Here is a 24,610-nt window from a genome sequence, read left to right on the forward strand (position 1 = left end):
CTGCTTTATTTTAAATTTGATCGATATTTTGAATGAAATGATCATAAAGTGATACTTCTTCTGGATTGAAACAAACCGAGAGGCCTGGAAGATGAAGACATGAAAACAAAATGTGGTTTAAACCCTTTATTAAAATGGTTTAACTTTCTCTGTATACAATATTCAAAACCAGACATTGGAAAATGTATAAATCTGCTTTAAAAATGGCACATTTATTGCTACATTTACAGGTTATCTTAAACTGATGGGTACATAGAAATATTGAGAGGACTCTGTAGGAGTAAACACGGTCCTCTGGGTTCAATAGTTAACACTTGGTGGTCTCACCACCATTTAGGGCAAAACTTTCATTCAGTGACCCAAAAATAAAGTCCATAGTTTTCAGACACCGCAGCATCTAAACTGCACTTGGGTCCGAACTTTTCCTTGTTTATTTATCCTTAGCATGAAATGATCTTCAGTCAAATTTCCACGACGTTCTAAAGTTATCAGATGTGTTTGGACAGGAATCTAAGAGGCAGGCTTCCCTCCACATCATTTCAGACGTTTGGTCTGGAGGACCTGAACCTGAAAACTGCTGCGGGATCTTTAATGTTCACGCCGACGGGATTTTCAGGGGCTGAAGCGGTGGAGCCGCTGGACCTGCATCCAAAAAGCAGACAGATCCAGTAGCAGGAGGAGGAGGACGGGGAAACAAAAACAAAAGTAAACATGGTCTATGATAACATTTATTTATTAACTAGATACACTGAAAGAAAATCTTTTTATACCATTTAAACTTCTTCCTGAAAATTAAAAAAACAAAAACAAAAAAAACATTAGGAGCAGGAGGGGTCAGGGAATGAACAAGTACCTCTTTAATCTCCATGACAATGAAATGATATGGTTCACAACAGAAAACGCTCAGAACTGAAACAAACTAGTTCAGGCACTGATAAAGCTTCACTCTCCCATCCTGACATCTTAAGTCTTGAGAATGAAAAGGCCACACTGTTGATTTGTATAGGTGTTTTTCTTCATCTTCTTGTAGAAACCAAAACGGACAAAATGCTCTCACTCCCACTTCTGATTACATGTTGGTAAAAAGAAACCTTTAACAACATGACATGGGAAAAAATAAACACAATAACACTGTTTTGTTCTCCATTTTATCCATTGTGTGCAGGAAGCCGACGGAGAGCTGCACACACGGCCGTTTGGTTTGAGGGCGGACCAACCCAAACATGAAACCCTCCTGATGAAACGCCATCCTTCTACCAGAGCTACATTCAAAAACCTGTTGCATAATAATAATTACTGTTGGACACAAAACCCTCCGATCGCCCCGGTGAGAGCGCCTCGACACGACTGCGGCACACGCCGTCCACCAATGGAAAGACAAGAGTTCGATTCCCGGTCGCTGATGATGCGTCTTACAACTAAAACTGGAATAAAAAGGATATAACAAACACTTTTCTTTATCATCTATTGATCATTTTCCTTCTGCCATCCCAGTTCAGTTCAACACGAACTTCCCCTTTTACAGCTCATCTACAATACACTCTAAACTTTTAACTAATATTGCCATTTATGTAAAAAATCTACAATGTATAGACTAACAAAAAATATATATTTTTATATATATTTAATTTTGAAAAATGAAACAATGAATGAATTGAATTTACACGTCACACTTCTCTCAGTGAAAAGGTGAGAAGACTCACTCACTCAGGAGAAAGGTGAGGGGCTGTAATTCAGTGGGAATGCTCGTTTAGGAAAACAACGCCTGGGTTTGCTCAAAGGCTCGTCTGCTCAGGCAGCGGCAGCACGCGGCGTCCTCCTTCAGAAGAACCCAGACCTTTGTGGTTTACACCCCTCCCCGCTGAGCGCCACGCATCTGCTGGCACAGTCAACCATTTGAATAGGAAAAGGACCTGCACCCGCGGTGCTGGTCAGTCCATGGCTTTGATAGAGGAGCTGAGGAGCTGAACTGCAGGCCGACACTTGGACTCCAGCCTTTTCTGGACACTACTGTGCTTTCCATCGTCTGTGTGCCTTAGAACATAAAGCAGGAGAACCTGGATGACACCAGGCGGGGCCGCAGGATTAATGCTAGAATTTGGACTAAAAAAAAAAAAGAGGCAGAGCGGTTCTCCGGACCGGTTCCACCTCTTGGATAATTCATAACAGTCAACGGAAGGAGTCTGACTGCAAGCCCCCACGTTTGGGAGGAGATCGACTCGGCCTGGATCCGGACCGAATCCAGGGACGCTGCAGTCAAACCAGCAAACACGTGCACGAGGAGAAGCGTCAGCTCTGGGTTACATAACATATGTAAGACTGTACCATCACGCTGGGAATGACATACATTAAAATAGTTGCTCATACACATAAGCAGTCCCTCACAAATGTTCCTCGCATGGAAAACAATTTGCTTCAATTTCAGTTAGAAAATATGTAACAATTAGGCACAAATTCCTAATAATTCAATTTGTGTTTGTTAGGTCTCCTTTGCCCCCCCCCCCACCAGAGCACCTCTTGGCAGTGTGTGTAGTTCCCGAGTGCGTCAGGACAAAAAAAGAAAAGTACTCCGCCGTTCGAGCGTGTGGAACCCCGGAAAGCAGAAAGAGAATCTGAGGCGTAGAAAACAAAAGGAAAGTTCTTCACATTTTCACTCGTAGTCTTGGTTGGGAGTGCGGCGGACAGGCTGTGTCAGTTTTGGCAGTATGCACATGTGTATGAGTGTGTGAATCTGCATTCAGCAAACATGAACGGACAATACACAGACATGTCCACGTGCACGTACGCACGCGCACACACACACACATACACACACACACACGCAGAGTAATGGGTGGAAGAAACATTTTAAGGCCACATCCATAGACAGCCGGGAAACACCACCAGGTCTGTGGAAACAGGAAAACACCCAATCAAAAACAGACTTTTACTCTGAAAAGCCACACAGCTTCAGGAAGCCCAACAGCAGTTTGTCAGGCACTTCCTGGACATCAGCTGATGTGTGCTCTCCACCTGCTCCCCACATGTGCATTCATCTTTAGCTGCTCCGTCTCCAGGATAGTCCTGCAGACTCTGCTTACACAGTTAATGTCCCATCAGCCATCACACAGCCGGGTGAGTAGGGATGGGTATCGTTAAGGTTTTAACGGTACTACTACTCTTATCGATACTGCTCATCAATCCGGTATTTTAACGGTACTCTCATCGATACTTTATGAGGATGAAAAATAAATAAATAAATAAAAAATTAAGAACATAAAGGGTTTTATTTCCTCATTTTGCAACAACATTGTTTTTTTTAACGAAACATTTTACTTTATACATGAAAATGTTCCAGAAAGGATATTTATTTAATTATTTACACTAATTTTTATTCTTTATGAGCGTGATGTTTCCTTTGATCTTTTGTCCATTTTCCACAACCTTGAATAGACTTTGTCTGTCAAACACCCAGAGTTAAGTTAAGTTAAATCCAGTAAACCCAATAAATTATATTAATTTTATGGATGACGAATATCATTAGTTATTAATTATTATTAAGCTTTAGGAAGCAGCTGTTAGTTTGTTGCGGGTCTGGAACCATAAGCGGTCAGTCTAAGGCCCGCCTTTCTACCTGTTCGTTGTTTGCTCCGCGTGCAGCGGAGTTAGTTAAATATGACAGATAACGTTTATATTTTGTGGGACACAAAAAAAGCGACTTCTCCAGTACCGATAGCAGAACCGTTGAGGTCAGATCTTAACGATACTGGAAACTGCTCAGGAACAGTTTCATGGTTTAACTCCCCAAATCAAACCCTTTGATGCTGGGTGTCAAAGATCTGAACTCATGTCCCTCCAGTCTCGGGGTGGACACTCGACCACAAGGCCAGAGCTGATTTCTAAATGCATGCGAGTCCACTGCAGTTCATTAGGGGGCGCTGTTGTCCCTGCGGCAGACGTAAGAATGCCCGGTGACTTCAGGACCTACCTGCTGTTACATGTGACCAACTGGGTTGTGGCCGTCTCCGCCCATGCTGGGGTGGCCTCCTGAGAGCTGCATGGGAGCCTCCGCCCCCACCCCGGACACCTTTTCCTCCTCGCGCCGTTTTAAACACGCAGCCTTGGGGTTGAGGTTGCGCTCTGACAGAGGAGCGGAGACAGAGCCGGTGAGCGTGAAGCTGTGCTGGAGGCGCGGCGCGTGGACGTCGGCAGCTCACCTCTGACTTGTTGTTCTAAGTTCAGGATGACGTTGACGGCTTGGTGGAGGATGAGAAGTTTGGTCTGAGGTTTGTCGTGGCTGAGGTGCAGCTGGCACATCCTGCCGAGCTCCTTGAAGGCCTCGTTGATGTCCCGGACCCGCAGACGCTCTCGGGCGTTGTTGGCCACTCGCCGCTCCCTCTCGCGCTCCATCTTCACCTCGGGGGGAACGTCCTCGTCATCCTCGTCCAGACTGCACACACAGATGGGATCAGTCGTAAAGCCGGCTTGAGCAGGTCGTTCTGCTCATGCTTCCAGGCGACCTTCAACCTGCACTAAAAGGTCTCTGTGCATGGCAGCCATGATGGAGCTCGGCAGGATGTGCCAGCTGCACCTCAGCCACGACAAACCTCAGCGTGTCTGTGACCATCTACAAGCAGCTAACACGATCACATCTCTGAGAACGTCTGCTGATGGAATGAAAGCTACAGACGTTTGATCTGCAGAACGTCTGCCGCTCTGATCTACTGCAAAGGAATTCTCTGGAGGAGAAACTTACTCATCTTTCTGGTCTGATAGGCCAGAGAACATCTGGAGGGTCAACGCCTCCTTTCTGAAAACGTGAAATGAAGGGAGGGGGGGGGTTGATATTGTTAAACACCTGACACAGGTAAGACCACAGGCCTTTGACAAGCAGCCTCTGGAAAAACAGCTTCAGCATCACGTCCGTCTGTACTCACAGTCTCCAGCATCAGGACCAAACCTGCGTTTGACAAAAAAGCTGCAGAGGTTGAAGAAAGCGTGTCACCTTGTCCGACTGCGAGCCGATTTGGGATCCTTCTTCTCATCCTCTGATTTGTCTGCCACGGAGGAGTTCTCATCGTCCTCTTTGTCTTCTCTTTTGATGTCGGAGCTGCTGGAGGAGTGTGAGGAGCGAGCCAAGCCCCCGGGGAGACCTTCACACACGCAGGTGTTGTTATTATGATCATGTGACCCGACACCAGACGGTCATTTCCAGGTGAACCTGAAAACCTACCAGTGAAGCCTTCTGACTGGCTGACAGGCTGCGTGGGTCCTGATGCGTGGTGACCGTGCAGGAGAGTGCTGCTGGGAGGAAGTCCGGCAGGTTCCTCGTGTTTCCCCCCCTGCTAGCAAAGACGGAGGACAAAGACACGAGTCTCATTAGCAACAAAAACCGCCAGGATGTGACACAAAAGTGTATCTAAATGACTGATCGATTAATTAAATACACATTTTCCTGGTCAAAGTTGTGGAACAGTTTTTGTTGTGTCACATTTTAGCCAGCAGGGGGCATCGGGAGAAGTTCCACTTGAAAATGATGGCCTGTGATCTGCGCAGCTCACTCCCAGACGCTGCACAGGTCCAATGGTGTGGAGCGTCTGACCGACATCAGGACAGAATCCTCTCTGCTGACAGAGCAGCAGCTCAAAGGGCGGGGACTCACCATGGCCGGATGTCTGTTGCTGAGCGCGAGGCTGGCGTTGGGGAAAGCCGGAGACAGGCCTCCCAGGCCCCCGTTGTGCACGGGGGGCAGCAGGCCGTGCATGTCACTGTGAGTGCTGTCTAAGGCGGGGCTCTGGCCCACAGCGTGGCTGCGGAGAACGTGGATGGCCTCCTCCAAACGGTCCTCCATTTTACTCTGCTGAAGAAACGGCACAGATGAGCGGAGAAGCGGCACCAAGACAAGAACAAGCTCCTGTCCGTCATCCTACCAGTGCGTGAGGTTGGCCTTCAAACGGGGGGGTGGTTGGTCTTTGCCACTGAGACGGAGCTCCTGAAAGACGGAAAAGCATCATCGCAGAGAAAAGGACCGCTTCCAGAAACGAGTTCAACCGCGAGAACCGGACTTATGGTCAGTGAAAGATGGCAGAAGCTGGACGGGTGGAGGAGGCGTACCTGCGATGGCCTGAGGAGATCCAGGAGTAGAAGGAGCAGACGGGAAGTTGTTACTGTTGTGGTCTGACGGATAAATCTGAAAGATTCAAAAACACAGAACTCAAGTCTTTCTGGAAAAATGTGAAAAACTGAAGATCCAATAGATCCTCTTCATCACATCATCTTCATCCTTTCTGGATTTCTACGGAGGTCAACGCTGAACTTATGCAGACAGAGCATTTGGGATTTTATTCCCTGTTAGCGAACAATCGTATTAACCCTTTAACGACTGGTGAACAGTATTTCTTTAAACTTTAGAGGTGTTGCTGTTCCTACGATCTAAAGCAGGACGTTACCGATGCCAGAGCCTTCCCGATCTCGTCCCCCGAGCTGCTGGCTGTGGTGCCTCGGCCGGCCGCTGAAACACATTGAATCCTCTTAGAACGTCTCCTCAGAGGAAACATCACAGCTAGGTGCTCCTGGTGCTTACCCATAATGCTTTCTCCGTTGAGGGTGGGTGTGTGGTTGTAGGTGGTGGGGGCTGTGTGGAAGCCGTTAACTTCGGTGCTATGCAGGGGGTAGTTCTGGGGGGGGAGGCATGCAGGTCATTACTGAAGAGTCAAAACTAAGGACAGCCTCCTGGGGGAGCTCTTTCATCATTTTTTTGAAGCAATGCCCCAACAGCCCTAATACACACAATGTTGGCGGGGGGGGGATACTCACCATTCTGTCGCTGATGGCGGGGAAGGAGCCTGGCTGTCCAATGTTCCCCAGCATGGGGGAGTAGCTGGAAGAGGACCAGGGGTCTTCTGAAGGACGGAGACCAGTGTTAAAAACCCAAACCCTCAATAGAACAGTCCACTCCCCCCTCAGTGGAACTGTCCACTCCCCCCTCAGTGGAACAGTCCACTCCCCCCTCAGTGGAACTGTCCACTCCCCCCTCAGTGGAACTGTCCACTCCCCCCTGCATGAAGTTACCTTGCATGAAGAAGGAGCCGGGATAGACGGCGCCAGGCTTCGCGCCCGCGTATCCTGCACCGTCTCTGGCAAACTCCTCCCCTGACGTGGAAACGTAAACCTGAGACAAAAGCAGAGATGGAAGAAAGTTTAGAGAAGGCGGTAGCGTGAAAGCACGGGTCACTGATGAGACACAACTGCCCACTTCAGTCAACTTCTGAGATCAGAGTTTAATCATGAAGGTGCTGCAGACCCACATGTGGACCACCAGGCTGGAATATCAATGGAATGTCCCTTTTGGTGTGACAGGGCTGCCAGAGCCCATCCCAGTGGGTCCCCGGAGAAAACCCACACGAGCAAACTCCACACATGATTCTGTTTCAGGTGCCCCAGCCAGGACTTGAACCAGGGCCTTCTTGTTGTTAGGCAAGAGCGCTAATTACTGTGGCTGGAATAGTGAATGAAAAAGCCAGACAAACAAGCGTTTCCATAACCCCCTTTGGAATCAGAAGATTCTGCTCCAGTCAGGTGTTCTGGTTCATTCCTCATAAACAAACGTCTCCAATGGTTTTTGTCTGAAACCAGAACTTGCCGTCTTCTCTGGGCGGCAGGTTCCAGCTAAGCTCCCAGAAGAACTCTTCTGACCAAGACCAAGCAGCACGCTCAGCTTCAGAATGAGAGCTCTGCAGACGGTACCGAACCTGCACAGGTTCAAGACACCCCATGTCAGACGCAGCAAAGCCTGGACTTCTGTCTTCAGTCATCGTGGAGCAGCTCCAGCCACAGAACATCTCACTGTGTGGACTGGATTCTGCTGAGAAACTGTCCTTCTGTCCGTGGTACAAGATCAGTGTGGTCAAAACTGTGGTCAACCATGGACACCAAGTCCAGCTTTGAAGGCACCAGTGATGAAGATCAGAAGAGCCACTAGAGTCTCAGAGTCATGCTCCTTTGTTCACCTGAACTTTTTCCCCCCAAATGATTTTGTTGAACAATGCTTCCAATCAATGAAATTCACTGGAGAATTTAGATTTATTAGTATCACTACACCTAACTTCCCAGTTGTCCCACCTGTGTTGTGGAACAATTATTTAAAGTCTTTCTGCTTTAAATTGAGTTCTTCATCTGACCTGCAGAGGCTGCTGATCCAGAACCACAATTAGGATGTTCTTTGGACCCCCTCCCTCCATCATGACTGGAATCCTAAGGCTTCTGCCATGGAGGTAGATGTTCTGCTGTGGTCCATTAGACCAACTTTTGGCTCTGGAACCTTAAAGAACCTCATTCTTCACGTGCGCTTCAGGGAAACCTCAGGCTGCACCAGCTTTAGCCGCCACAAGGTGGCAGGAGGGAGTATTTAGGAGCTGGAGGAAGAGGAGCATGGCATGCTGGGCACAGCACCGGCTCCAGTCCCAGCGCAGCCAGAACTTCCTGTGGACCCCGGTGACACGGCCTGGCCTGTAGCCCTCCCCTGGAAGACTCCCGGGATCACACACACACATACCAGGCATTCAGTGAGCCAACACACCCGTCCAGGCAGAACCCCCCCCCCTGTCCACTACATATGGAACCAATAGAAACGCTGCTGATGAAACTACATGTGAGCTCAACCAGAAAGCCTTTGAAACACAAGAGACAAAAACACGAACCCCGGAGATCCAGAGGGACGCAAGGAGCCCCCGCTCTCCAGATATCATCGCTCCTCACTCCTCTCCGCGCTGAAAGAGGAGGAGAAGAACGGAGGCTATGCTGCAAAGAATGCTAATCCAGAAAAGGGATTTTTTTCTGTAATTTGATTTAACAGAGAGAAGTGGAAAGGGAATGGAGAGATGCACTTCTAATTACAGAGCCATCTGCCTGTTCCTGGACCACGTCCAACTCCACAGGCAGCTGGGCTGAGGAGAGGATGGGGGCTGGGATCAGGCTGCACGAGGGACGCAAGGAACGCCTCGCTGGGTAGGGGGTGCTAAAGGGGCAGGGGAGAAAAATGTACGAGGCCAGAGCAAGAGAACGTCAAGCTAGAGATGAGGCGGATGAGGAGAGAGAGTTGATCGGGCTAAACTCAGGGGAAACACGATGGAGATGATTTCATCCAACTATAAGCTTGGAGACGTTCTTTCAGAGAACAATGAGAACCTTGCAGGTCTGCACGCAGATCCTGGAACCTCCCTGCTTCATGCAATCCAGGTGATGGCCGTGCAAAGGTCAAAGGTTGACATCAAACTGAGCTAATGTGGAAGCAGAGGCTTTATGGGACCAATGAGAAGCTCTCCTCGGACCCAGAGGAGGCTTCAGGTCAACAGGTGTAACAGGAGATGATTCAGAGCAGTGGTCCCCAAACCCCCAAGGCGTGGACCGTCACTTGGCATCGGGCCACAGAGAAATTTCTATTCCTAGGTCAATCTGAGGCAGAATCAAATTGACCAATACCATTAAAAAATCGTTTAAAAATGAGATAAATCAATAATTGAAATCGGGGCCTTAAACCCCTTTAATTTAGACACGACACGTTTATTTTACTATCAGGTAAAAATGACCAAGTGGTTTTAGGTCAGTGAATCGGCAACCAGAAATGCTGAATCGTTGCTAAAATGACTCGTTACACACTTATCCATTTTGTAAAGCAAAATTAAGTCGATTGAGGATTATCAAGAAGATGTAAAAAAAGAGGGGAACAAAAGTTAACAAGTCCAGAACGGTTCTTCTGACCAACAGAATGAGTAATGGCTGTTTATTTCTCTATAGTCTATGGGATTTTGGCTTCTTGGAGCCTTCTTTTGTTTAGAACAAAACCTATTTTGTGACAATTTAATCATTTTTATTTATCCACCACACTTAAATCCTTTGACACGGAGATGTCGCCCAGCAACAGCTAAATAACGGGGGTTGGGCCCGTTTAGGTGGTTGTCCTCAACCAGCAGGTTCTGGAGTTGAAGACGGAGTCCCAAGAATTTCCATACCTGGTCCAAGGCTCCAGTATTAAAGGTCGAACAAAGCTGAAGTTGGCGTCCAGTTGTTTGCTTCCACTGTAACGGTTAGGGGAAAACCTAGATCACATTTAAATGGGCCTAGTTAACTCATGAACAATTACGAATCGTCCAGAAGCAAAGCTCACTCAAAAATGTTAGTACAGAAAATATTCTTCTGTTAAAAGACAAAAACCCAACCCTGTAATTTAGCCTTTCATGAATTTTACAAATCAATTATCAACTCTACATTTTCTAACAATGAGGTTCAGACTATTCTTTTAGGCTAGAATTAACTTTCAAGAGTCTATATTGACCAATACTAGACCTCCAAAAAAGGGGGAGCACAGCTTTACCCCCAGAAACCCTCACAGGATCACATAAGTTGATGAAGAAAGTGGGCGGAGTCATTAATCTGGGCTCAGACTTGGCCTCGCAAGCTCTGCACCTCACAACTGGGTTACCCCCCCCCACTTCATGTGGTGAAGCACAGGGGGGTGTTGGGGGAGGGTCACAAACAGACGTCTCATCGTTCACCGTAAAACCTTATAGCGGTCTGCACTAAGCTTTAACACCCACATATGGAGGGGGGCACCGCCGCGGCTCAGTTTTAGTCATCAGGTTGATTCAGACCCAAACACGAAGACCCAAACTGTCTCAGTTCTGAGGAAGTAGGGCCTGAATCAGGTAGCACAGAGGTGTAGAGGTCAGCATTCTGGCCTCACAGCGAGACGGTCCCGGTTCAAATCTCTTTGTGGAGTTTGAATGTTTTCCTATGGGTTTTGTCCCACAGCCCAGAAACATGCTCAATAGGTTCACTGACGCTTCTAAACTTGGGGTGTGTGAAAGTGAGTGTGTGTCCGTGTGACGGACTGGAAAACTGTCCAGATAGACTTCACCCAACGCTCCCGGTGAGGACACCCACTTCCAGGAGGACGGAGACAAATAGAAGTTCTGACTCAGAAATCCATGACGGCAAGTTCTCCTGCAGCTCACCCATAGACATCCCAAAACACAAACAGCACCTCAAATTCTATCAAATCGACAAAACCGGCGTGGCAACAACCGCACTGAAGTTTAGCTGAGACAGTCGAGTCGGGCTGAGCAGAACCTTTGCAGGTTTGACAGAACTCAAGCAGAGGAGAGAAAGCATCAGTTCTCACCGAGGAAGGCAGGCCGGGGGGTTTCCGGATCTTCTTTGGCTGGGCATCTGTGCACAGAAAAGAAACATTGTGCTCAGGTTATCGGGTCAGATGAGGTTTGAGCACCAGAGGGGAACTTCAGGTGGAAGAAAACATTAGAAAGAGGAGAACAGGAAATGACATTGAGCCTCCAAGTGAGAGAACCTTCTGGATGATCAATTGATCAACCTAAAGCCATTTGTAAACCATGTTAAAAATATGGCAGAAAGTGGTAAAGATGTACGAGATGAGTGATGCTGAAGGTGTATAGGTGGTGTGCATGTGATACAGACTTCCAACCAAATGGGCTTGGTAAAATGTTTCCATCCTGGATGAATAAGGGGCTGACGACGTGCCTCTCATTCGCTCACAAAGGTGCACTACTGAGTTCTCAATCAGAGTGCTAAATGTGACATACAGCAGACTGATTATTCAGAGGTTTTTCTTTTTCTTATTTTTTTTTAACCAATGTTCATGTTTAAACTGGGCCTGTTCTCTTTATTCAACTTGTATTCAAAAAAAAAAAAAAAAAAAAAATCATAAAAGAATCTTTTGGAGGACTTGTATAATAAATACTGTAAAGCTGTTGTACATTAAATGCTTTTCAACTAATAAATATAATTACAAAGAACATTCTGGAAAAACCACGAAGACTCAGTCAGGGAGACCCTTCCTCCTTACCTAAACCTCCTTCGGGCGGCCTTCTCCTGGGGTTGTTGGGGTAGGACGGGTAAAACTGAGAACCAGACTTGAGGCCAGAGGGGGACATGGCATCTGGGCTTGGCATCGGTATGTCGCTGGGAAGAAAATTAGGCTGCAACAAGAGAGATGGCAAGTTTTTACTGTTCAATAAAGACGGAGCATCAATGAAGTGAGAACAGAAGTGAAGTGGAACGTCCTTCGTGTAAATGTTCCTCCAACTTTGGCTTCACAAGAAAAATCCTACCTGACTCCCAAAATGAGGATACGGCCGGTCAGCTTTACCTGCAGGAAACAGGAGAAGATGCAGAACAAGCTTTGATTGACAGCTGAGGTCAGAGGGTGATGAAACCTGCAGACAGGCTTCGTTTACAGCACGAACACGCGAAATGTTGACGGAAGAAAACACGAAAATTAGAGACAAACCAGAAATCCCTGAACTGATGAACGGAGATGACAGGCCTTCATGCTCACTGAAGTGGGTTCCATCTCCGTAGCCCTGCAGAAACAACAGCACCAAAAGAAACTTAGAACCTCCGACAGAACCTGAATAACATCTCTAACTTCCGGCAAATTCAATATCTTCATATTGGGGGGGGGGGGAGCCGCCCCTCTGGCGGGAAGCGTGCCAAACAAATCTGCAACAGCTCCAGGGATTCAAACAGACTTCCTTAATTATCAGCTTGGGGTAATCAAAGCTCTGCCTCCATTTCTGCCCCGGTTCCTTCCATTTACGCAGACAGCTGCCAAACGGGGACGGTGGATGAGGAGAGCAGAGAGACGCCATGCCAGAGCGGGATCCTGAGCCAAGGTAATTAGGTAGAAACCAAAAACTAACACTTCCAACGTGGCGGGAAGCTGCACAGAGCGGCTCTGGTGGATGGAAGACGGCGTGCAGTTTCAGCCCGTTAAAAACATGCACAGTGTCTTGATTGGACGGCACGTGCTGTTCCACGGTAAACCCGTATTGCCCCTTAAAAGAGTCATGTGGATCTTACCCGTCCTTGGCTGAACGAGGGACTGTTCTGTTCTGCAGAACCCCAGGACCCGGAGCCGCTGCGTTCATCTGCAGATGAAGAAACACTTGGTTAGAGAGGACATTGGTCAGGTTCCACGGAGAACATCTGCCGTATGTTCATTTCTAGCTCTGGGACAACGTGCGTGAATTGCCGTGCACTGTTCCCATTAGAGTTCATTATAGTGAGTGAATAGCAGAAAATGAAACCTTCACTTCCTAAAGGAATTCAGGATGTTCCAAAGCATCTTTTCTGACGCCTTTACGTTCATAAACCAGACAGAACCTCTGGAACCTCAGACGCCTCCATTTAGGTCAAACATACATGATGCAGCACAAAGAAAACGCCGCCCAAGCCCGGTGGAGCAGAAAACTCCCAAATACCCCCATCATCCCCTTCTCCCTGTCGAATGCACTAATGCTATCCAGCCTCTCGGGAGACACAGGCTTAATTGCATGCTCATTTGCATAATTGTGCATATTAATGTGGTTTCCTTATGAATATTCATATTTGGTCTTTGATTTCTGCCTAATTAAAAACACGTGTGTGTGCGTGAGCAGCACAGAAGCGGAGGGGTCTGGGTGAGATCAGCAGCCGCTCTGACGAGCGAGAATGAGCGATGAGACGAACAGAGCGGTGCAAGCACCTACACTGGCGCTGACAGCCGTGATCTATGGCGCCGACGCCGGCGGCATGAAAACTCAGGGAAGCAGCAAACGGACCTGAGAAGATCTGCAGCAACAAAGCCCAGAGACGCCGTCAACCACCTCCAAATGCCAATAGACACTGGCGAGGAGCTCACGGTTAAATAAAGACGACAGACTTTGCATGCCGACTCTGGGGCCAAAGGCCTCTGCCAGCAGACGTACGTAGCACCAAATTCTCATGACAGAAACTCACACAAAGCAGCAGAGTGTCCCCCCAACATGGTGCTTTATTGGTTCACATGTTTGAAAGGTGAGTGTGGAAGGTAATCTGAGGAGAAGCCTTTACCGAGCGGCGCTCCTGGGATGTCTCATTTGGACAACAGGGATGCTGAGGAGGAAGACAAAGAGCCGTGCAGCAGAAACCCAACAACCTCGTGAACTCAAAGGCAATTAAAAACAAGCTGCAGAGGGGACACCGACACCTACGACCACCTCGACTTCAGGGCAGAAATCCAACGGTTACTATCCCGTATCACAATCCCTTGGTTACTAGATCCCGTCTCCATAGTGTGCAGCTTCAAGGGGCTCCACTGATGAAAAGCTAAGAACACTGAAACATCCATGTCATCTGTGTGGCATCATGCAGAAGAGCTGATGCTCCACTGATAAAAGAGAAAATAATAATAACATTTAAAAGACAAGTTTCTTCGTGAAACGGAGAGCCCGGAGGTGTGAAAACGGTTCCAGAACTACAGGCACATGAACACAGATTTTGGTCTGAGTCCCTTTGCAAAGGGATCTGAATTCAGTAGAAGCGCACCAGAGTTCACTACAAAGAATCAAACCAAGAATCCTGCAGCACCAATAGTTTAGGTCAGTGGCCCCCAACCTTTTTCACGCCACGGACCGGTGTGACGTCACACAAACTTTAACAGCCCAGTCTTCCAAATATAGGCGGATGATTATTGCAACAACAACGCTAGGATGAGGGAGGATCAAAGACGTGACAAGACAAACACTGCACTTTCATTTTTACACGCTTAATAGTTTGCATGGCACAGGCGTCATCATCCTCTCCCCTTCCCACACTCATGGTGCAAAAAATAAGTACTGTCCATTAAATGAATTTTTTGGAAGCCGAAGGCTCCTCTTCTGTCTGCTGTCTGGGCCTTTTCCCCTTCGCAAAGTACATTTCCAAAGACGTTTGTATTTTACTCATTTTGCTAGCTCCTGGGTTTTATTTTGGCGGTAACCTATCACGTGACAGAGAAGAGCGCCTTGGCTTGCGGCAAAAATGACAGTCAGATGTAACAGAGAATCGGGCAATTTTTCAAAATAAAACATCTTTCAGATTCTGATATGAATAGAACGAAAGTAATGCAAGTAATTTATTCTTATTTTGTCTGGGAGGGCTGGGGACCGCTGGCTTAGGTGACGGGACTGAGGTCCCACCTCCTAAATCAAGGTGATCATCCTGGTATCAAAGCTCAGTCAACAGGGGTTCCTGAATGTGTGGCATGAAGCTCAGGGGAACATTCAGGACCTCCCAACAGCCCAGCGTTTGCTCAGACATCAGTCTGGATCGTTTGTTGTTCCGTTCTTGGATGTGGACTCCAGAACAGATTGGCTGCACTGTGAACAGGAAGCGTGACATCATCGTGGCGTGTTGTTCCATGATAGAGACGGGGAGGTCAACACAAACCGAAAAAAAAAACAAGCTGTTGATCACTCCTCACAGAGGCATGAACAGCGCCACCTACTGCACCAACAAGCACAGTAACTGCTCCCGCCCATGAAGTGATCAGACTTTAGTCAGAGAAGAAAGGAAGAACCAGCCCCCTGTTCTCCCGGCTAAGGTTAATTCACGGTTCTTTAGTCTGCCTCGGGTTCTGTCACACCTATCCTCAAACCAAAACTCGTGGTTTTAATCCAAATGATTCACATTCGGTGGGTAAAGAATAGGGTTGAGATGCCAAGAGTCTCCATAAAAACAGAACTTCACAAAGTCATCGTAAAAACTAAGGAGATCCAGGCGGTACCTGCAAAGGGCGGAGCCACATCAGAAGTACCTGCTTATGTGTTTGTAGCTATACATAAACAGACCCCCCCACACACACACACACACACTAAATGACATTGGGGGGCATCTATAAAGGAAAACTGCAGCTTTCAGCCAAGAAGATTTGGCTGAAGGCTGAACCAAAGCAGTCCATCACTCGATGTGGGAACATCCATAGTGCATTCATGGATTATAAAGGTTCTGGCAAGTTCTACAAGTTCTGATCACTCTGGTTCTGATTGATAGACATTTGTGGAGGGGAAAAAATAGCAAACAGCAAAAAATAGGTAGTTTCGAGAGGAAAAAGAAAGAAAAAATGAAAACGTATTCGATTCCTGAATCAGATCAACAAATCTTTATGTTTAATTTTTATTTAATCATCAATTCTGAGTTTATTTACAACTTTAGGTCAAAATCACCAACACATGTAAGAGATTTTAAAAGAAGTGTTTTGTTTTTAATCGCTTTTGTCACTCAAATGTTTTCTTCTGTCAACTTCCTGGTTAACTTCAGCAGAAAACCAAACCTAAACATCACCTTCACTTTGGATCATTTTATAACGAATCCTGAAAACGTTCTCCAGTTCTTCATCCTTTTTCCTGACTACAGATCCAGTAAATGAAGACGCAACAACCCCTCAGTAGAACTGGAACAACTAGAAAACACCCACTATCCCAACATCTCAACGCACAAGGGTTTCCAACTTTTACCGACCGACTTTTTTCCTCTTTAGTGGAAAAACCACAAAACTCTAGGTAAACATTTTACAGACGCGCGTTCCGGTAGTTTTACTTTGAAAATTAGAACTTTAACCGAGACTTTACTGTGAAGATTTAATTTCCTGTAACAGTAGCGCATTCGGCTTGTTTAGTTTTTACTTTATTTTACATTTTAGAGCTATAAGTACATTGCATGAAGCTTTTTTTTTTACTCTACTCCGATATTGAGATGTGAATCGGGGATCTTGGATATCACAAATATTCACATTTTTTTAACAAGTATCCAAGTATTTAAAAACTCATTACAGCCCTACTAAAACTAGTATTTTCTAAATATGATAAATGTGAATCAACCGTTTGAATAACTTCACTAGCAGCATCTTCAAAACATTAGAATATTCTGCATCATCATTATTGTCTGTTGGAACAACTGTCAAAATAATTCCAGATTTGTAGAAAGGACACCTGGATTTTTGTCTGTTAAAAGCAGCTTTTATTTTGAAGTGGAAGGTTCTTCTGTTTCCTCTTTTCTTCCAAAAGAAACTTCTAAGATACGTTTGTTTTTCTTAACTTTGATAGCTTGGGGGGTTTCAATTTAGCAGCTGGAGGAAGTGCTTTAAGAAAGAGGCGGATGTATAGAATCCAGTCGTTTTCCAAAATAAAACTTCCTTCAGAATCAGATTAGAAATAAAACAGAAAAAATGTGGGCTTTCCCCCCCCCCTTTGTGGCCCGGTACCAACTGCCCCATGGACTGGTACCAGCCCAGAGGTTGGGGACAACTGCTCTTAAGTTTGGAGGTCATTCGGAACAGAACTGTTTACACAGGCAAGTCACATGACTGCTCCGAGTGTTGTTGTTCACACATTACAGTCAGCACTAGTGGTTTAGGGGGAAAAAAAAAAATCGATTAGACGATTTTGCGATATTTCCTTTGGTGATATTTGTATTCATTTGGAATGCTGTCAGGACGATATCTATTTAATTATTTGTGGCCGTCCTTCAGCGTCTAACTCTTTTTTTCCCCACTTCAACCGCTAGTTGGCAGCACCGCCCACTGAGCCTCTTTGAGCAGCTCTAAACTGCACCAAAAAAATAAAAATAAAAAGACAAGATCTCATGGAGAGGCAGCTTGTTTTGTTGTCATGAGACTCGGTGCCATGCTGCTGCCAGTATCATAAAAATGTGTGTAATGCGGTGCTTTGTAGCGGCTCAGATAAGAACGCGTGAAGCAGTGCAGCTGTGCAGCGGCTCATGAACGAAGCATCAGCCAAAATACCATTGGAAAAGCGGGCCAAAGTTCTGCAGAATCTCACAGCAATAGATTCCAGTTTAGCGACCTGATGGATCAGAGTGACGTGTACAACACTCTGAAAAAAGACCAACGTCGCTGCGATGAGCGGTGAAATCTTTGTTTACTTCCGCGTGTCACAAAGCAGAGCTTCAGCGGCAGTAAAGACTGTAAACAAAGCATATTAGCCATAGCAAAGCAACTTTCCTTCGCCCTGTCATGTCACCTCATCATCACACTTTATTTTTTCTGGAAAGAATGTGAGTTTTTTTTTTCTTTATTTTTTAGGCACCGTTCAGGCTCCTGAACCGTTGAAAAGTTCTGGAGAAGCAACATTTAGCAATTTGAATAAAAAATAAACAGATCATACATTTAGAGCCTTTTTTGTTAAGGCACATTCATTCTGAAAAATATTTTGGTACAAAAATCAGACTATGTTGACTGTTCCCTATAAGAACAAATATATCCTATATTACCCAAATAAAAGCACTATGAATTTGCTTGTATAAAACAACTTGTCTATGAGATACAGTTGCACTGCTCAACATTGCGATCATAAAATAAAATGAATTTGACTTTTTTTTTTCCAATGAAAAGAGTGTCTTTTTTAAAGCAATACCCCCCCCCCCCCCCCCCCCCCCCCAAAGGGAAATGTGTTCCGGTACAATGTCGCGATACGAGACTCTTGCCAATACACATCCCTAGCTAGCGCCCCTTGTGGACCTTTAGCCGTTTATGCCAACAGTGCCAGAACCTCATCCAGCTTTTGTTTTTTAATTTATCCCTGATGGGAATCCGGTCATCAGGTATTTAAAAAGTTCCATCTTCCTTTTGTTATTTTTCCTAAAATGTTAGGACCTCCTCCGGACTTCTGCTTGGTCTCAGAAGGAGCTTCCTCCCTTCTGGGGCTTCGGAGCGTCTGAAGGAGGAGAACCCTTCCAGCTTTGAGCTGCTCATGTCTGAACCTGAAAGGTTCTCCTGACCAAAGCTTATCCTTGATTTGAAAACGGTCATTAGCAGAGAAGTAGTTGGCGTAGTAACCACGTAAACAAGGTCTTAAACATCCCAGCATTGTTTTTATGCTTTCCAACAACGGCAGTGAAAAAGCCCCTTTAACTAAAGCGGCAGAGGAGAACCGGAAGCAGAACATCCTTGTTCTATGGCTTTGGTTCTGCGGCGCTCCGCTGCAGTCCAGCAGAGGAGCGTTCTGGAAGAAAGCCTGTCGCGTCTCGTGTGTGAAGGGGGTTGGAGACGTTGCCAGCAGCTGCAGAGGTGACAGAGGGGTCGCCCGCCTGAAGGCTTGTGGGCTTGGCCAACCCCCACCCCACACAGTTGCACCCCCCCTACCACCACCACTACTCAAACATCCCACACTTCTTGGCGATCCGGCGTTTCTTCCCTCCACACCACGCGCCCTGGCGGGAGCGCGCACGCCGGAGAAGGACGCCTAACGCAATTAGCCCCCCGATGAGCACTTTTGTGCTGATGAGCAGACGCGATGTGGAGGGCCGCTGTTCCCGCGCTGCTGCCCTGGCGTCATGGATGGACGTTCCTCAATGGTCATCAAAGCTACATAAGCAGCTCTGCAGGCAGACGTTTGCCCCCACCCCTTGGGGTTCTAGGACCTCCGGGATGAACGGTTCTGCGGTTCAGGAGGACCTGCAGAAGCTCCTGAAGTTGGAGCCGACAGCTTTAAGTACCACATTATAATTGGTGTCAATGACTGAGGGCCACACTTGGGACAGGGGGGGTTAACTCCTCTCTGTTTAGTAATTGCCTGACGTGAGAGGAACAAACAGCCTTCCACAGACTGATCCCTCCATTCAGCAGCGCGGCCGCTCGCTGCACGCTGGGCCGCTTTAAGGGGTTGTCGGCGACATTGTCTCAGACTCCAGCCATTTCCTGCAGATGGGGGGGGGGCTCTGAGCTGTGCTGGGGGAGGAGTGTTTTACACTTCAGGGCGGGGGAATCGTTTCAAGTCCATAAGCCCCTTCTTTGCCTTTGTTCCTGAGTGGCCAAGTTCTCACTCTGGGGAATGCTGGGAGTGTGACTCGATTTCACACACCGGGATGGGGGGGGGGCAGCCCGGCCCAAGTAACGCGACTTACTAATAACCTTCAGGAAGAGAGACACCCCCCACTCCCCCCATCAGTGTGTTAACTGCAGCTAGTTTGCACTTTGAAGTGAGAGGTAAAGCTAACAAAAAGGACAAACACGCTGAAGATGCCCGGTTACCATGACGACATCCAGTCAGAATCATCACTGTTTCAAAACAAACGTAATCGTATTTGTCTTCCTGAAACATCTGCTCACAAACACCAGCAAAGGATATTAAACCACGACAAAACCCAACGTTTCTGCTAAACGTGGACATTAGGAGACACCCCCACGTTGTATTTGGAGGACAGACGGCTTCTGGAGGCATACCTGATCCAGCGAAGTGAGTGCTGGCCAGAGTCATGGTCCGGTTCTTCCCGTTGGCGACTGGCGGCGCAAACATCTGCAAGACACAATGAAGTCCGAGTTAGCAGAGGAAAGAGCAGAAGACGCACACACAGGTAAACCGACCTCCCCACCACCACCTCTTCACACCAGCCTACAGGGTTTGATGAAGTCGGTGTGTGAATGAACGAACAGGGACGAGAGCATCCCGGAACCACGGCGGTTTGCGTGGTTTACTGTCTGCTGGGGTTCACAGCCGCTCCTCTTACAGAAACGTTCACACCAGAAAATTTGGACACGTTTGGTCGTGACTGCAGCTGGATCCAAACCGCAACTCAAGAGGGAAGAATCTACTCTAGCGAACGGGAAGCTTTTCACACCCCCCCTTCCCAAAAACAGGGGCTTCACAGCTTTACTTTAGCTCATCTAGCCCACAGAAGAAGACGACTTTATGTGGACTTGTTTAACTGAGCTTCAATAAACATCAAAGAAGCTTTCCATCCCATGAACCTGCTGAGTCCAGGTGAGGGTGAAACACCAGAACCCTGATGGTTAAACAGCTTCTAAACCCTGCTTTAGAAACCAGCAGCTTGGGTTGTTTTAGAAACTAGGAGATGATTCTGTCAGCGTTAAGCTTCCCCACAGAACGAAACCTGACAAAACCTCTCCATCCACGCCGCAGGTGATGTCAGAACGGCGTTGAGAGCAGACGTGTCTACAGTCTGAAGGGTGAGCCCAAATGCAGGAGCGTCGTCTCTGGTGATGCAGCTGCACCAACTCTAAACATCTGTGGGGAATTCTGGTTGGTTCTTCTGCGTTTTCCAGTTACCTGACAAACACCTGAAGGCTTCATGGATCATTTACATCCACGTAAAGTTAAACGGTGCCGTCCGGATGGTGTACATGACACAATGGGCACTCCTTTGCTGTACAAACATTGAATGCTGATAAAACAAATGTGTTGTTCTGCAGACTGAGGATTGTGAGTGTTCCTGCGGACCCCCTCCTGCACTCTGACTCCAGCTCTCCACCGCACATAACCACACCTGTATTGCATTCTTTTCTCCCAGTGCCCCCCACCTGCAGCACCAGTGCCACCCAGAGCTACCCAGGCTAATCTCCCACTGGCTTACCGCGCTGAAATCCAGGAGGTCGCTGAGTTCCTTGTCAGTTTCCACTGCAGCCATTCTTTGCTGCTGCTCGCTCATACCCTTCAGCCTCTAACCAACCCTACGAGAGAAATTTGCAAATACAGGGTTTTAATGGCACTAGCAGGCACAGCGAGAAGTTACAGACTATGATGAAGGTGGAGATGAATGACTGAGAGGACCTGTGCTACGTCACTGACTCGGACCAGAGTTTCTGCCCCTTCACTTCCATAAAACCACAACAGAACGGACGCCTTCTTCTCACGCATCCATGCAGGTAAACCAGACGTTGTTTACCGGACAGGTTGAACACACGACCAAAACATACAGCTCAGATTTCCGCCATGCAGACACACGAGCCCCCCGGAGAGGAGGAGGAAGACAAAAGAGGAGTTCACCAGGAGCTCTCCTCCATGCACAGGAAGGAGGCCACGCTTTGAAGAACACTCCGTCTTCAGCCAAATCACAGAGTAACGAGCAGAAATGGGGTCTTTTATTTTACGCAGCCCCGGCAGCGAACGCAGCCGCATGTCGATCATCGCTGCATGAAAGAGAATGTAATACACTCACAATCACAGACATAATCGGGACTATTGTTAGCCTGAGGAAACGGGGCTGAAAGGCACAGCTAATGACTGTATGCAAACACGCCATTACAGAATTACCATATGTCACCTCAGAAAGGCGCTTGTCACAAGACACAGTGAGCATGAAGACGGGATTTAGCCTCTTCTAAACTCCACTGCAGGCCCCAGGCCGCCTGATGCTGCGCGGCGGCGAGCCCCACAGAGCGGCTGCTCAGTGGAGGAGGAACAGAGGCGCGCGGACACCAACAGGTGGTGTGTTTCTGCAGCTTCCCCTCGCATTCACAGCGAGGCATGTTCTGATGCCACCAGAGAAACGGAGAGACGCCAGAAGTTCAGGCTGAGCAGAAAAACATGGAGGGAGCTTTAGTGTGAAGGAGGAGGAGTCTCTGAGAAAAGCCTCCTCAGATATGACCAGAGAACGTAAACAATAGACACGGAGCTGGTTACAAATTAAACTGGCATGGTGACCTCGGGATCAGAGGGCCTCTCCATCAAGACCAGAACCAAACGGAGCAGCACATGGGGGGGGGGGGGGGGGGGGGGGGGGGGGTTCTGGAACAAAATGGTATGTTCGCCTGCTGCTGGATCAATATCTGAAGCTGGGAGATCCGGGCTCTTTGTCACCCCAAGCAGGGCAGGAAGGCAGCTCCTTCTCTGCAGAGGCTTCCACCCCAACGATGGAGCAGATGCATCAGACTGCATCCAAACATCAGCTGGGTCCTCAGGAGAGGAGCTGTGGTGACGGTCCAGCCCGAACCGAGCCTGTGGGTCAGCCCCCACCGAACCGCTTAAAACAGACCTCCTTCTATCTGAAACAAAGGATCGGAGGAGCAGAGAAACATGGTTTCCATCTGTTGCTTTAGCCCGCGAGGACCTTTTGTTTTCCAGGAGTTTCTAGACAAACTTTGGATCAAACTCCTCCTGAAGGAGGGGAACTCGCGGACTCCTCATCGCCATGAAAAGCGGAGCAGGAGGCGGCCGCGAGCCTCCGCAGGAGGAGCCCAACTTCAGAGCCGTTCTGGGGGCTCCGCGTTCGGGGGGAGAGGGGGGGGGGGGGGGGGGGCACAAGGAATTTCCTGCCAAATGTGCAATAAAACGGGTCTGAGGCAGCCGCCGCCGTGAGCTCTCGCTCGGCTCACGCGGAAAGTTTGCTCCACGTCTGAGCGGAGCGTAAACGCCGCGTGGCCACAACCACCGAAAAGGCGTTTTTTTTCACCGCCAATACCCCCCCAAAGCCGCCGGAACGAGCGCTGGCGGCTCGGCCCAAACCCCGACGGCCGCCCGCGAGGCAGCGCCAACGTTTCACGTCCGCGGAGGGTTTTAGTAGAACAAAGGAGGGATTTCCTCCCGCGAACTCCATCACGCACTCGGCCCTCCACCTCCAGCCAGACAAAAACTTACATCCCCCGCTTAAACCGCACATTCCCCAAAACTTTTCCACAATGGAAGCGGTGGAGACGGGCTCAATGGAAGCCGTCGAGTTCAGCCCCAAAGAGGCGATGTTGTGAGAGTGCGGGTTTACCTCTCTGCTCCGAGGGTCCGATATCCAACCGTGAAAAGAAACGCAGAGACCCGCAGGGAGAAAAACATAAAACTTCAAGAGAATTTCGACCTCAGTGCATGAAACGCATTGGGAGCACACAGATGTCTTCCTTTTGTCCCGGGGAGCCTGCGTCTCGCGGAGCGTCCACGTGCCTGCCCGAGAGCCGCGAGTCTGTGTGCAAACACTTCTATTTTAGGTACAAATATCACGTCTTCCGTTTTTGTTGTTACAACTGAGATGATTTCATTCTTCTCGTAGACATCTTCACCACCTCCGTCCACATTGTCAGACGCAACAACGTATCCCTCCGCACAAAAAGTGAGGGCCTCAACGCCAGCGGTGTCCGATTTCAAACGCCTTTGAGAGATGTTTGAAATTTTTCGACATAAAATCCCCCAAATTCGATGTCTCCTAGTAGCCAAGGCCTACAACATGTCCAATCTCGACATTCATGGTCAACAACTATGTCGGCAATCCTCAAAATTCGGGCGCTCTGTGAGAACTAGATGGCGCGGCGGAAGGCTATGGCAAGAAAGTTACCTGCGATTATACAGCAGCAGCTTGACGAGATGGCACGATAAATCCAAAGGCTCTCAGCCAATGAGAGAGTACGCAGGCTTGACTGACAGTAAGAAACACTAATAGGGAGGCGTATATCGAATTTGGCCCCGCCTTTTTCCTGACGCTCACTTTCCCTGCGTGCTCAGAGAGGTTGGCTAAAGGGGGCTCCATCATGCCCGCTGACATCACTTTAATTTTTAGGTTGCCGTGTCTTCTTTTCGTTTTTGGTCCCAACAACAACAACGCGAACTCGCAGCTTTGCTTTAGCCTAGAGCTTTCTGCTAGGATCTCCGAAACCCATCCACGCCGGATTCAGCCGGATAATAATAATAATAATAATAATAATGATAATAATAATAATAACAATAATACATAATTTGCTTTTTAAAACGATATTTAGTTGAGTGAAAATCTACCTTAAGCTGGACTTTCTGTCACTTATTTACATATCTGTAAGACGGATTATATATGTCACAGGAAGTCCAGTGTTATTCTTTTGTGAGTTCTGATAAGTAAGACGTTTCGCTCCTGCTCATCTTTGAGCTTAAAAAAAATAAAAGTCTAAATAAGCCACAAAAAAACGACACTATAGAATGAACCTCAATCTATGAAGAAAGACAGAATCAAACGTATTGCATCTTCGTCTGTTGTTCATGCTCAGTTAATTGAAACAAACTGAAAACGTTTTCTGCAGATAAAGTGTTGTTGCACTTCCACCATTCTC

At 47.7% G+C, this 24,610-nt stretch overlaps 1 protein-coding gene across 16 annotated transcripts; it reads right to left on the reverse strand.

Annotated features, from left to right (window-relative positions):
• Positions 1–111: 111 nt before the first annotated feature.
• On the reverse strand, positions 112–23,899 carry tcf3b (transcription factor 3b). Of its 16 annotated transcripts, none has more exons than XM_078945415.1 (21): positions 23,866–23,899; positions 21,181–21,277; positions 20,033–20,105; positions 12,874–12,941; positions 12,302–12,374; positions 12,123–12,160; positions 11,858–11,990; positions 11,159–11,205; positions 7,051–7,150; positions 6,796–6,881; positions 6,563–6,656; positions 6,429–6,490; positions 6,094–6,169; positions 5,910–5,971; positions 5,642–5,839; positions 5,213–5,321; positions 4,985–5,132; positions 4,736–4,789; positions 4,197–4,429; positions 3,968–4,119; positions 112–2,888 (listed from the first exon to the last, which is right to left on the reverse strand). In XM_078945415.1, exons 2-20 carry the CDS (start codon positions 21,253–21,255, stop codon positions 3,974–3,976), a joined length of 1,875 nt encoding a protein of 624 aa, XP_078801541.1. In that variant the 5' UTR covers positions 21,256–21,277; positions 23,866–23,899; the 3' UTR covers positions 112–2,888; positions 3,968–3,973.
• Positions 23,900–24,610: the final 711 nt, after the last annotated feature.

Source organism: Oryzias latipes, chromosome 4 (assembly GCF_053564925.1).
Source record: "Oryzias latipes strain Hd-rR chromosome 4, Olatipes_Hd-rR_3.1".
NCBI classification, from domain to species: Eukaryota; Metazoa; Chordata; class Actinopteri; order Beloniformes; family Adrianichthyidae; genus Oryzias; species Oryzias latipes.